The 12,567-nt window shown below is 45.7% G+C and overlaps 2 protein-coding genes across 4 annotated transcripts in view; one reads left to right on the top strand and one right to left on the bottom strand.

The window, feature by feature from the left end:
• Nucleotides 1-9,308, top strand: part of LOC135906320 (uncharacterized) — a 127,899-nt gene extending 118,591 nt beyond the window's left edge. For 2 of the 3 annotated variants that reach the window (XM_065437667.2, XM_065437668.2), the window contains 2 exons: nucleotides 7,130-7,152; nucleotides 8,931-9,308. In XM_065437667.2, the coding sequence (XP_065293739.1) occupies nucleotides 7,130-7,152; nucleotides 8,931-9,233 (326 nt within the window). In that variant the 3' untranslated portion in view covers nucleotides 9,234-9,308. Of the gene's footprint in view, nucleotides 1-6,015; nucleotides 6,165-7,129; nucleotides 7,153-8,930 lie in introns of those variants that run through there. The other variant, XM_065437666.2, reaches the window with a different exon arrangement.
• The window catches only part of cher (filamin protein cher), a 202,612-nt gene that overhangs the window by 133,380 nt on the left and 56,665 nt on the right, over nucleotides 1-12,567 (bottom strand). The window lies entirely within an intron of this gene.

Genomic DNA, 12,567 nt, shown 5'->3' with positions numbered 1-12,567 from the left:
GTGTCGGGGGCGGGAATCGCAATTACGCGCACGCGCGCGCGCTGCGTAGTGTGTGTCGTCTCTCCTCCCCTTTGTATGCGCAGCCGGACGAGTTCGAATGTATTGAAACACCGCTTGCAGTGAACAAAACCGTTCGTATCCGGTTGAATTTTCGGACTTTATCGGGTCCCTAATTTTATTCTCGTGGTGGCGGCATGCAGCGTGCATCGGCCCGAGGAAAGGCCTGGTCGCATGTTTTGCTCAGCAGTATTTTTATCAACAAACAAACAAACAAACAAACTAACAAAAAAAAGGGTCTTGCTCTGCACTGAGCCTATTTAGTCCTTAATTTTAATAATTTCATTTTTTTCAGTGTATTTCGTTTGATTTTAATCTACGAATATTATCAAATGTTGTTTGAATTTTACATTTCTTCTGCCTTATTTTTTTTCGAAGAACCGGTTATTGGCCAATCCCCTCGAATGGTTATGTGCCATTAATTCCAAGGCTTTACATCTACAGCGTATGTACGCTTTCGATCCGTTCAAGTATATAGCTGAGGCTTCAGAATCTATTTTGGGACACCTATTGATGCCTGAAGGGAAGAGGGATTATTCTAATTCAAGGCTGTGACTATAAACATAGGAACTGTTGTCTTTCTTTTTTCTTTTTTTGTGCTTTGAAGGTTTCGTACTGTGCGCGGTAATGTCCAATACATTGGGCATCATTTATTTATGCGGTTTTTCTCGCCGAGTGGGAAGGGCGCTGCTCACACAGGTATGCATTTACCTAAGTTTATACTGTTACAAGCTATAGCAAATGCACAAAAACGCTTTCAGGTTATTAAAATACGCAGGAAAATATGCCTAACGTTATTCAGCTTTCACACCGGCGCCCCAGAACGATTGTCTCAGCATGTCTGTACGTTGGATGGAAAACGAGCCAGACGCTGCGCCACCAATGGCTTCATTTTAGGCACCTGCTGGCACGTATCGCCGCTTTTTCAGCGGCTGTTATGCAGTGTCATAGCATCTAAACATAGCTATAGAAAAAAAGGTCACGCAGAAACTCCTCTGGGAGTTGTCTAAGTGTGTGTAAGCATTGTGCCACTTGCTCATCTCCACGCAACCCGGTGTCATTATGAATGTCATGAAACATGATACGGCGAGTACAAACGACAGCGCTGCGGCGACACCAACTGGTGCAGACGGCGCCGCAAGGTGCATTGAGGACGCAAGCAACGTACAGCACGTGGCGGCGCCAGGTGCGCTGATGACGTTCCGACCATTATAATCGTTAGCGTTCTTTAGCGTCTTATTCATCCGCGTCGAACCGTTATGAACCGTGAGTGAACGTACCCATGCGGTATATGCGGTACCGACAAGGAGTACCGACTGCTGATAGCTTCGCGCGCTGTGCTCTCCTCACTCGGCGTTGAAGAGTGACACGCCGAGAGCTCCGGGAGCGCTGTGTTCTCGTCGCTTCGTTGGCGTGGAAGTGAGATGCAGCACGAAGATGAATTCGCTCGCTACTGCGGGCGCTATCTTTAAAGCGGTCCTCTTACGGGACGGACGGACGGACGGACGGACGGTTTTCTCGTTGGGTAAGCATAGAAATACGCATTTAAATTCCGCTCTACGAATAAAAGTTTACCGCTCGCTCTGTTCTTTCTTACTTCCGACTACAAAGTCTGTTTCCACGTCGCACTAATATGTACACCCTAGAATAGTTTACCCAGCTATACGGCTATCGTAGGTTGCGGATATTGATCACCATGTTCGCTTAGAACAAGAAGGCCTTTTTTTTTAAAGAAAGATTTTTAATGCAATTAGCATTCTTCCCGGTGTCTCTCTTTGCCGGTATCTAACCGTTTTTCTTTCACGCCGCCTTGGGTTGCGCCATCTGGGGGCGTAATCTCGGACAGCCACTTTCATTGATATCACTTTCATTGCACGCTTATTGGCTGTTTGAGCAAAACCGGATGAGCGGATTGGATGGTTGAGCATTACGATACGCGAAAGCGATGGCATCGCCGAAAGGGATCGTGCGAGAATACGTCCCCTGGGTATGTGCCACTCCTCAAAGGACCTCTTTGACGCCAGCTGGTATCACTGGAAATGTGTCGCTCTTCATAATAATCACAACAGCTTATAAGACATATCACCAATTACAAACCCATCATATGATAGACTGCCAATCGCCTTAACGTCGCCAATCATTTCCAAAGTATGGATGCGCCGCCAACGTTATTTTTACCTCAGATTCATTCCTCTGTCCGCAGTGTTGTCGTTCAAATTGCAACAAATGACTCAGCTTACATTATAGCGTGCAGAGTCAAATTACCTTGGTTCTGCTTTTTTGCAACACCCTTTCACTTCCTCCAACAACCTGACATCTCAATCATCTGCATAGTTTTTGATATAGTCGTTGGATTTTGCAACCTTAGCTGTTACCTCGGTATACCCCCAAATGTTATCATGTCGCTGTCATGGCATTAACAATTTTCAGTACAACGATTTCAGTACCGTGCCAAGGGCAACGCAGCGTCTTGCACCCGGATGTTCTTTTTTTCTCCAGATTGTGATCGCTGATTTCCAAAGAAAAAAAAAACATGATAAAAAGCATCCACTGTGCTCGCTTGCCAGGATCGTGCGACCTTGGCTTGTTTTTGTGGAGTGGCTCGCTGGAGCATTTGACGAAGGCATCACGAGCTGCATGGGCTACTCTGTCGTGATACCGATCCAGTTGGCTTAGGCTCATAGAAATCGTTGCGCGTGCGCGCGTCAATTATGCGCGAATAATTTTCCAGCACGTTCTGCGGGCTCTTCTGTGACTCACCCACGTTCGGTTATGGAGAGGCAAGGCTTACGTTTTGCCCTCACGTTCGATCGTCGTTCATTCGTAAGGATGCGTTAGCGACTGAAGCTTACCTTCTGACAGAGGTAAAACACTAATCTGTCGGGCATAGACACACCCTGAGCGCGACGGCATCATACTACAGGCCGCGCTGATTGATGGGTTTTAAAAGAGAGGGCGAGGAACCTTAAGTCCGTGCCCCCCGGTTGCAATCGTGACAATGCATTTTTAACTTGCACTTGCGTTTCTCGCTCGGCTCAATAACTCGAGAAGACCAGCTGATGCCGATTCGATCTGCTCCCGCTGGGCCCGTGAAACTAAAGACGGAAAGCTATTGTTTGGACCTATAGTTTGTTCACGTCGACGACGCGACGGCCTCCTCCGGTGGTGCACTCTATAGAGTACTTCTGGGTATTTAGTGTCTCTTTAGAGTGAATGTGTAGGGGGATGTTATTATTACGCGCCCCCTTTGAAATGTGGTGGTGGCTGATGCTACCAAGGTCGGTAGGTTTCACCTTTTTTGCGTTCATTATCCGCCCTTGTCATCAGCCGTTTATGTTAGCAAACAATCCAGAGTGGAATAAATTTATTGCGCTAAAAATCAATGTCTTTTCATTTCGCGTGTTCCCTGCTCAAAAATACACCAGCCGCCTTTTACCATTTTCCACCGCCAGGTTAATTAACTTTTCCTCTGTTGTCTTGAGAACACGAAGCCTCGGGCAGTGGTTTGGTCTCCGCAGTGACTGGCACACTGACTTCAGCAAGTGAGGTCAAGATGACTATAGTTGCAGAGCCTTACTGGACTTTCTGCACAGTGTGGAGTTATACTAATTTCTAGATTATTATTATTTTATTATTATACCTGAAGCGCAGCCCCCTCGAGAAAAAGAAGAAGGAACTACCTCCTCGTTTAGCTCCGCATGAATACTGCGAGATGGCATGAAAATGTGCTCCACGGTTTCTGCACTACTTCCACACGCTATACGTATTTCTTGGTTTTTCCTGCACCTGGCATATTTCTCCGGAACTGATTTGTGGTATTGCTATTTAGTGTCCCTCAAAACTAGTCTTCTGAAAGGGCACCGGGAGAGGACAGCGACTCGAGCAGAGCGAAATAGAAGCGGAAAAAAAAAAAATCAAGCGCTGTCAGGATATGCGGCAGCCGAAGATAAAGCAACGTGCTTTTGCGGCGCCGGACAAAAGCGCGCGCGCGCGCGTGTGTGTGCGTTGGGTGTGTTGCGTACACGAGTGCGCGTTTGCGCACGCGCTTCTCGCCGAGAAACACAAGGAAGCGGAAGCGTGCGGGACGGGAACAAGGCGCCTTATCCGCGCTTCCGGAGAGACGTGCGCAATCAGGGCCGGCCTTGGCGAGGTTCGCCTCGTCTCTTTCAGCTTGCTGTGTGCGGCTTTCATGGCCTCCAAGTTCTGCTTTACTTACTTTTCCTTTCTTTCTTTTTGTTATATATACTCTCCAACAAGGCAGATATTTATGTACTCTGCAACAAAGCAGACGTTTTTAGTTAATAATTCTTCCACTGGGTGTTCGTGAATGGCGTTTGTGAAAATGCCAGTCCTCTGAAGGAAGTGGAGGCATCGGGCTAGAAAAGGGAAATGAAAAGGTAAAGAGGGAACCGTGGGTAGCGACAAAAATTAAAGAGAGAGAGAAAAAAAAACACAGAAAGAGAAGAGATTGTTAGACACAAAATGTAAGGGAACTTCCCAGTCTGCTTAGATTGGGTGGAATTAGGAAATAGATTTAGTGATTACGTACCGTCCTACAGAGGGCGCGAATGGTTTGCGTTCCGCTTGCGTGTGTATGCGCGTGCGATTTGCTCGGCTTCCAGCAAGACCCTAAAGCAACGTATGCTGGTTTTTGCGTGGGCAAGCTGCTTGCGTCTCCTAATCTATAAATCTCCTTACTGAATGATCGTAGACGTGACGGAGAGTTAAAATTTTTGATTCGGGGATAGAGGCTTCCCTGTCGTAGCTGCCCTATAACCATAACCATAATAGGGTGCCAGTTGCAGCAGCTCGTTTTGGGCATCATGGCAAAGGGCAGCACCCTTGTAAACATATTGCCCTGCGGTAACAAGTAACTTGCAACTTATCTAACAGCGCGAAAAAAAAAAGGAAGTGACGACAATAGAAACAGACTGAAAAGAGCGCTCTTTTGATTCTGTCTCTATCGTCGTCACTTCCTTAATTCTTTTTCGCGCTGTTACATAAGTTGCAATGAACCAACTACCCAGCAAGCAACCATTCTGGTAAAAAGTAAATGCCGACTGTTAATAAGCAGAAGTGATATCAAAGTTAACATTGCGAAGAGGCGCGTTGCTATTATCAGCAATGCAACTATCTGCAATCTCTCTCTCTCTCTCTCTCTCTCTCTCTCTCTCAAACAAACAAACAAACAAACAAACAAACAAACAAACAAACAAACAAACAAACAAACAAACAAACAAACAGACAAACAAACAAATACGTTCACGTGCCATAAGAAATAATGTGGATAAAAATTATTGGAGCAGTCTTTAACGGCATTGCTAAATGCAGTAATTTTTTAATGGCCAAATGATATAGATTCTTCTTGCGATTGTGGCTGGTAATCTGTGGGATTGCTGCTCCTGCTCAATTTCTTCCCGTTCGACTTGGCGATTTACTGTCGCACAAGTTTGGATTGACTTCATAGTTATACAAGCAATCTAAAGCAGTTTCGTGCTGCCTTAGAGCCGTCAGACAGGCTTGGAGATTTTAATAACTCCAGTGTTTCCTCAGGACACGAAATTATATAAATCAATCAATAGGCGCTGAAGAAACAAAAGAAGTTGGGTACCATATTTTTTGTTGGACAAAACACAATCTATTGCGCAAGCGCGTGTCTGCTGGCGTGGAAACTTCATCGGGGCTGGCCACGGGCAAAATATATCGCGGTCTTCTTTTTACTGCCTCTCTTCTCGTTACTTGCGGGCCCTTTCCCCCTCCCGCCGCCATCGCGAAAGCAATGCAGAGCTATCGCGATGGAGAGACCCATTCTGAACCGCTGCCCGAAGCTCAACAGGGCACCGCGTGGTTGCTCGAAAGAAGCAGTCACTCTGCCCGCACCGAAGTATATGCCGTCTCATCCTGTCATCATTCAGTACTCAACAAAGATGCGGGACCCCCACCGTCTGCACTTAGCATATGCATGCCCTGGGAGCCACACGGCCTATAAAACAGCGAAGCCAGCCGTATGCCGCGGTCGGGCAAGACTGAGTGGAGACTACGTTTAACAATGACTAGATTCGCAGTCGCCTTCGGTGTGGTCGCCGCCGTCTTGTGTTCATCAGTCGGTGAGGCCTCTCGATTTGGGGATGCCCAGGCTCCTGTTATACATTCTGCAGTGGAAGAGAGTCGACGCATATTTTCATGTTTTGCGCGAGCTATACCATCTCTTTATATTTAGCTTGAGAATATATATATATATATATATTATTAAATCGCCTGTGACAGATAGCATCGTTTTGCATTTCCAGGTACACTTATGGAAGAGGCGTATAATACCTGCGTGAAGAAGTCGTAATGTCTAGGCAGCTAACTAAAATACTCATTAATCGACTTCATGACTGCTCCCTTTAGGCACACGTTGCACATGCGAAATTGAAGCCTAACAGTAGCGAAGTCGTGTTTAGGAGTCGCGAGACCAGCACCACTTCCGAGATATTCGGCCTTAGGTGCGCTACGAAATACAGTGCTATTCCAGCTAACAGTTTCCAAAAACGTGAGTCAAGCCGTTCGAATTATCGTAACTGTAACGCCAATGCATTTTTTTTTTCAGATTTTGGTGACATTTGACAGGTGTCGCTAATATTCTTAGGATTTGTGCTAAGTGGACATGACTTCACTAATGTTCGGCCTCGTAGTGGTGCCGTCGTGCGTCTAAAGAATGAAAACATTATAGCGAAAAAACAATATGAAAAAGAAAGCACACCGACTGCATTGTGAAATGTTTCCGTGCATGCTTGCAGAAAGGGTCCGTGAAGAATGATACACCTCGTTGAATAAGCGCACTGCGTAGTCAGACGTTTCTACAATATAATAAACACGGTCGTACTATACCTTGCTGTCGTTCAATGCTTCATATCTTGCTCGTTTAAATCTGGCTAATACATAATTCGATAAACGAAATGTGAAAGGCAAAACCGAACGAGCGGTTAAGTTTATCTCAATTTCCATTCAGGTTTCCAACACTTGTCAGACGTTAGCGCATTGTCCATTGCCACAACCTAATAACCCGTTTCGTTTTTCTTCCTTCAAGGCGCTGCTCCAAGCCCGATGAAGGTACGTTACCCAGACTACTGGCAACAAATTATAACGTCACTGCAAGCTTGCATGTGCAGTCCGGATACGATGTTATGTTCCATGAACTTGTATTATTGTGGCCAGTTTTGCTGCTGTCTAAACCCAGCTGCGGTGACATAGATAAGAGTAACATACAAATAAAAGAAACCGTTAACGGAGCACGATACAACAGAGAGCAATAAGTTCTGCAGTAATATTTAGTCCCTCTGCCGCAAAAAGCTAGCGTAATGATACGTTGAGCGTAATAATATAACTCTAATGAATGAATTCTAAAGTGTTACGTGCCAAAACCACGATTTGATTATGAGGCACGCCGTAATGGGGGACTCCAGATTAATTTTGCCCCCCAGGGGACCTTTAACGTGCCCCCAGTGCACGGGACACGCACGTTTTTGCATTTCGCCTCCCATCGAAATGCGGCCGCCGAGGCCGGGATTTGATCCCGCGACCCCGTCCTTAGCACCGCAACACCATAGCTGCTAAGCCACCGCGGCGGGTAGTATAACATAATTGTAGTACCACGTTTCCAGCTGTCCTTTTTTTTTTTGCGGCGATGAGTATAACAAAAAGAAACGTTTGCAACCGTTGTCTCGCTCTCTGCATGTAAATTTGAGACCACATCAATGCTTTGTGCACAAGTGTATGCACGTTTGTAAAACGTGAAGAAAGATGGTCTAATATGTGTTCTGATTCTTATGCTTGAGCTTAAATCCTCATGCGAACCCTTGTAAATGAAAATGCACCTTGCATTCTATCCTTTTCTTTTTCTCAGAATTAACTAAAAAGCGGTTACGTAAAATATTCATCCCGGAAGTAAAATCGGATGCATGTCCACTTGCATGGAAGCGATTTAAGCATATTCTTGCCACCAGCTTTCATGAAAATGGACACCAATTTGATCGGCTCCGTTGGGTCATCACAAACGACGAATAGCACACACGTGAAGTGCGTTTCGAATACATCGACGTGGCATGAAAATCTAGGATGCAGCATGAGCGCGCCATCCTATCGCTCGATATAACAACTTTATCTCTGTGCTTAGTCCCTCAAAAGTCCCTCGGTTTTTACGACGAAGAGCGCGAATGGACGGTTACTTTCTCCACGTAAATGGACTTGCGGAATTCAGCATGTAACCGGAGCATAAACGAGTTAAAAAAAAAAGAACACGCTGGTGACTCACAGCAGTTGACAATAGAAGTTACGTAAACAGGGATAAAGTCTGTGAAAGTTATTTTCAGCCTCTTCCTTTGCAGCCAGCCGCCGCCGTCAACGACCACGCGTGACGTCACTCTACTAACCCGTTAAGATTAACCCGCCCAGGAGTACAAGGCCGCTTTTGACAAAGACATCGAAACGCTGGCCTGTCTTTCTGAGGCACTTTATCCCTGTTTGTGCAACCTTTCTTTTTTTGCCACAGTGTGCTACTGTATCTGTCGGCCAACGGAATTTAATAGTTGGTAATAGGTAATTTTAGCTTTCGCACACCTGAAGTAGGCGGACGTACGCGAACCACCGGGCGGGCAAAAGGACGTAAAAAGGAGTACAAAATAACATAAAAGAAGCACAAAAGAACACAAGCACGACGTTGGGTTCTGGGTGCGCAAACACGCTCGAGTGTGCTATCTCTAAAACTCCCTATAGCAAAAAAAATTATCGAAGGTTGATTACGTCCATCAGCTGTACTCGAGTCTGAGGAGGATATTATGCCTGTAACTGTGCAGTTTGACATAATTGCTAAGACTGTTTCGTGGGCCCAGAACTCGCGTCCCGGACGGGATGAAGAAGGTGGAGCAGGAGGTGGTGGTGGCGGTGGTGGCGGTGGAATCTTCCCGGGCCTGGACCAGTGGACCAACTTGCTTCCTGGAGGCACCCTACCCGCGGGCGTGACAATGCCAGACATTGGAGCGGCCGCTTCGGCAGTCAGTGGCATCGTGACGGTGCCGCCCAACTTGCCCACAGCGATCCCTCCCGCTATACCCACCAACCTCCCCCCTGGATTTCCGACCGGAATCCCGAACATCAACGACATCATCAGCTCACTCCCTGGCATCAACCCGTGACAGGACCGTTGGAAGCTCCGAGGAATTGCTTTTGCGAGTGGTTCGATGTGAATAAACAAAACGTTGGTTTCTTCAGCCATTGTTCACTGGCACGAACTGTTAGGTCCAGTGGGCTACTGACTGTTCAAATGATACGAATGATACGATCACACAAATCACTATAGGATGGGAAAGATGGCGCTCGCGCAATATCAGTTGACATTTTCTGAAATGAACTTGCACGGCTGTACACTTGTCACTGGTTGTCATCCACGAAACATGGTCTAATGTTGTATATTGTCTTTGTCTATGCATGGAACGGCCATAAAAACATCTTTTTTGATTCAGAGAAAAACGGACAGAGCCACGGTGATGGACAAAACAAAACATGGCTAAACGTGGCAAAACGCGTACCTCGCGTATTGTGGAAGCTTAGTCCATAGTGTACTGTTTTCGAATCTGGGCAATTGTTGTTTGACAGCAGGAATTATTAGACGTGTTGACTGTTTCAGGTCGCCCTTATATTGCTCTAAAGAGATCGTTTGTTCTTCATTTCGAACTAATATAATAGCATCAAGGAATGAGCATCGCATGTCAAAAGAAACTTTACCGGCAAGAGTGCTGATAGGGGCGTTCTCTGAAAATTATCCGCACAGAAGAGCAACAGACGAAGACAGTACAACCTGCACACACAATTTCGTTGTTGTTAAAAGGGACATTAAATGCATATATTAAGTCAAGCTAAAGTAATAGCAAGGCGTTAATATTATCGCGAACATAGCGCTAGTGATCGAGAAATTGAGGTAATTGCAGAACACGATTACACACTCTCCCGGGACATTCAAGTAACAAAACCCATGGCGAAAACACTCCTCGTTACATTTTTATTTTACTACTACTCAACCACTCGTAATAAACAGATCATTGTATTGCATTATAAAACTAAAAAAAAATGCTACTCGTCCAGTTACATTTGATATTCAGAAAAAAAAAAAAAGCTCATTGACCCTACCCTTGACAATGACGCGGGCGGTCGAAAGGTTTCGTTTTCGCTCGACTCTGCGCCGCCCGCGCTTTCGCGTTTCAGTAGTTTCGTTATGGCGTAATGCTGCACCGGTTTTGCTGGTTCACGAAACTTGCGCAAACTGCAAGTAGCGGAGAATTCCACTTCCACGTGATGCCGCGGGACGCCTGAACGGTCCACGCCACTTGACCAAAAAGCAGCTGCAGCGCTGAATCCACTGCTCTGTATTGGCTCGCCTTCTCCGTGGCCCCGCGTTTGCGCTTTGGGTAAAAAAACCGTACCGCCGTCTGTCGGGCGCCGTTTTACTCATTGATGGCAGCAAAGGGCGGTGATGGCATATGCGACGTCACAACTCCCCGGTTTGGTGGCGGGAGATTTGAATGGCGATAAAGGTAATTGTGATGCTCTACCAATTGAGCCACCGCGGCGCCGTTTCCACGAGCATCGTGGAAACGGCGCCGCACGCGCAATGCGAAGGTTGTGGGATCGTTCCCCACCTGCGGCAAGTTGTTTGGCTCATCCACTTAATTTTCATTAATTTATCATTTCGTTATTTCGTTTATAAAACACAAGTAATTTCTCCTATGCTGTCCTTGACGTCAGTGTTCGTTGGCTCCTCATGATATGACTATATATATATATATATATATGGTGTCCCAGCTAACTTGGACCAATATTAAAAAAAACCAAGAGCTCTAGAGAAACCGTACCGACTGCATAGTAGCCGTAGTCGTATGTACTTACGGCCACTATTTTTTCATCGCGAAGTATTGCCTACATAATTAATCCTAATTAGTGAAATTTTCAATTATTGCTTGAATGGCAAACATATCGATTACAAAGTTGTTGGGCACCTCAAATAACCTCCGAATCAAGCCTTTGTTTAGTGCTCAGCTATGCCTCGTTGGTTTTTCAGAGAAAAAACAAAAGCGCGCGAAACATCCAAAACACGAAACAGACAGGCGCTCGCGCGCCGCTACTCAAGCGCCCCCAAGCGAATAGCCACGGCGTTACTAGCGGCGGCAGCTCGATACAGGGCTTCACGCCCTGTATCTATGTGATGGTCGCGGAATCATGAGAACACGCCGCTGACGCATTGATAAGCGTTGTGGAGCCTTGTACGATGCGGCGATAAGACAATGCAGCCGTATAATTTTCAATGGTTGCTTGTAGGCGCTTGAATAGCGGCGTGCGAGTGCGCTTCTATTTCGCATTTCGCGGGCTTTCGTTTTTTACTGGAAAAACCAACCAGGACCACTTCAGCACGAAATAAATGCCAGATTCGGAGGTTACTTAAGGTGCCCTACAACTTTATAATTGATACGTTTGCAATTCAAGCAATAATTCAAAGGTTCACTAATTAAAAGTAATTAATTAAGTAATACTTCGTGATGAAAAAAAAATGCTGGCCGTAAGTACATACGACTACGGCTACTACGCAGTCGGTACGATTTCTTTAGAGCTCTTGGGTATTTTTAAAATCTTGGTCCAAGTTAGCTGGGACACTCTGTATATTAAAAAAATTCTCCCTGATGTTTTGCTAAGGCGTCAATGTTTCATTAGGCACGCCGACAACTTTGAACGGCGTGACTAATTACACTTCAATATCATTAATACACACTAGAAATAACAACGGACAGAGCACGGTATACCTTGAGGGATGCTGAAGTAAATGGCACTTCGTGAGAAGAGAAGCCGCTTATGCTGACAAAGTGTGTATGGTTAGGTAAATATGCAAAGATCCAGTTGATTATTCATGCGTAGGAATATTTATCTTCTCAAGTTTCTGAATTACTTTCGAGTGACACACAAGATCGAAAGCTTTTCTAAAGTCCAGGAACACAACATGAATCTGACCTTTTTTGTCAAGAACGCTAGCAGAATTGCGGATGACTGAGGCTGATTGAATAAGGGAACAAAAGCCCTTCCGAAAGAGATGCCTTTCGCCGTACTGTATGAATACGCATGCCACAAGGACACACACATATATACTCAGCATACTAACATGAGAATCATCATTCTTGAGGTTCCCTCCATTTTCTGTGCACCTTCTAAGCCCCAGCGTGACGGTTGTCTTCGGCCCCCAGACATAGAGCAAGAGGTTTTTGGGAATATGGGCCTTGGAAACGGCCCTAATGCCTGTTTGTACAGATTGTCTTTTGAAGCTGTTTCATGGTTTTGACGGGTCACAGGTTGCAATTGGGCAATGAACCAGTTCGCTATGGCACTCACTTTTTTCCACTCTTCACTTGTTTTTACAGCGATGACCGTTATGGGTTTTTGACTCAAGGGCTCGTTCGCGGCTTTATGTATGGAGTGTTTTTCTTAAGC

Source organism: Dermacentor albipictus, chromosome 5 (genome assembly GCF_038994185.2).
Source record: "Dermacentor albipictus isolate Rhodes 1998 colony chromosome 5, USDA_Dalb.pri_finalv2, whole genome shotgun sequence".
Taxonomy (NCBI): Eukaryota; Metazoa; Arthropoda; class Arachnida; order Ixodida; family Ixodidae; genus Dermacentor; species Dermacentor albipictus.
The sequence above is the reverse complement of the archived record's forward strand: the minus strand, read 5'-3'. Positions and strand labels throughout refer to the sequence as shown.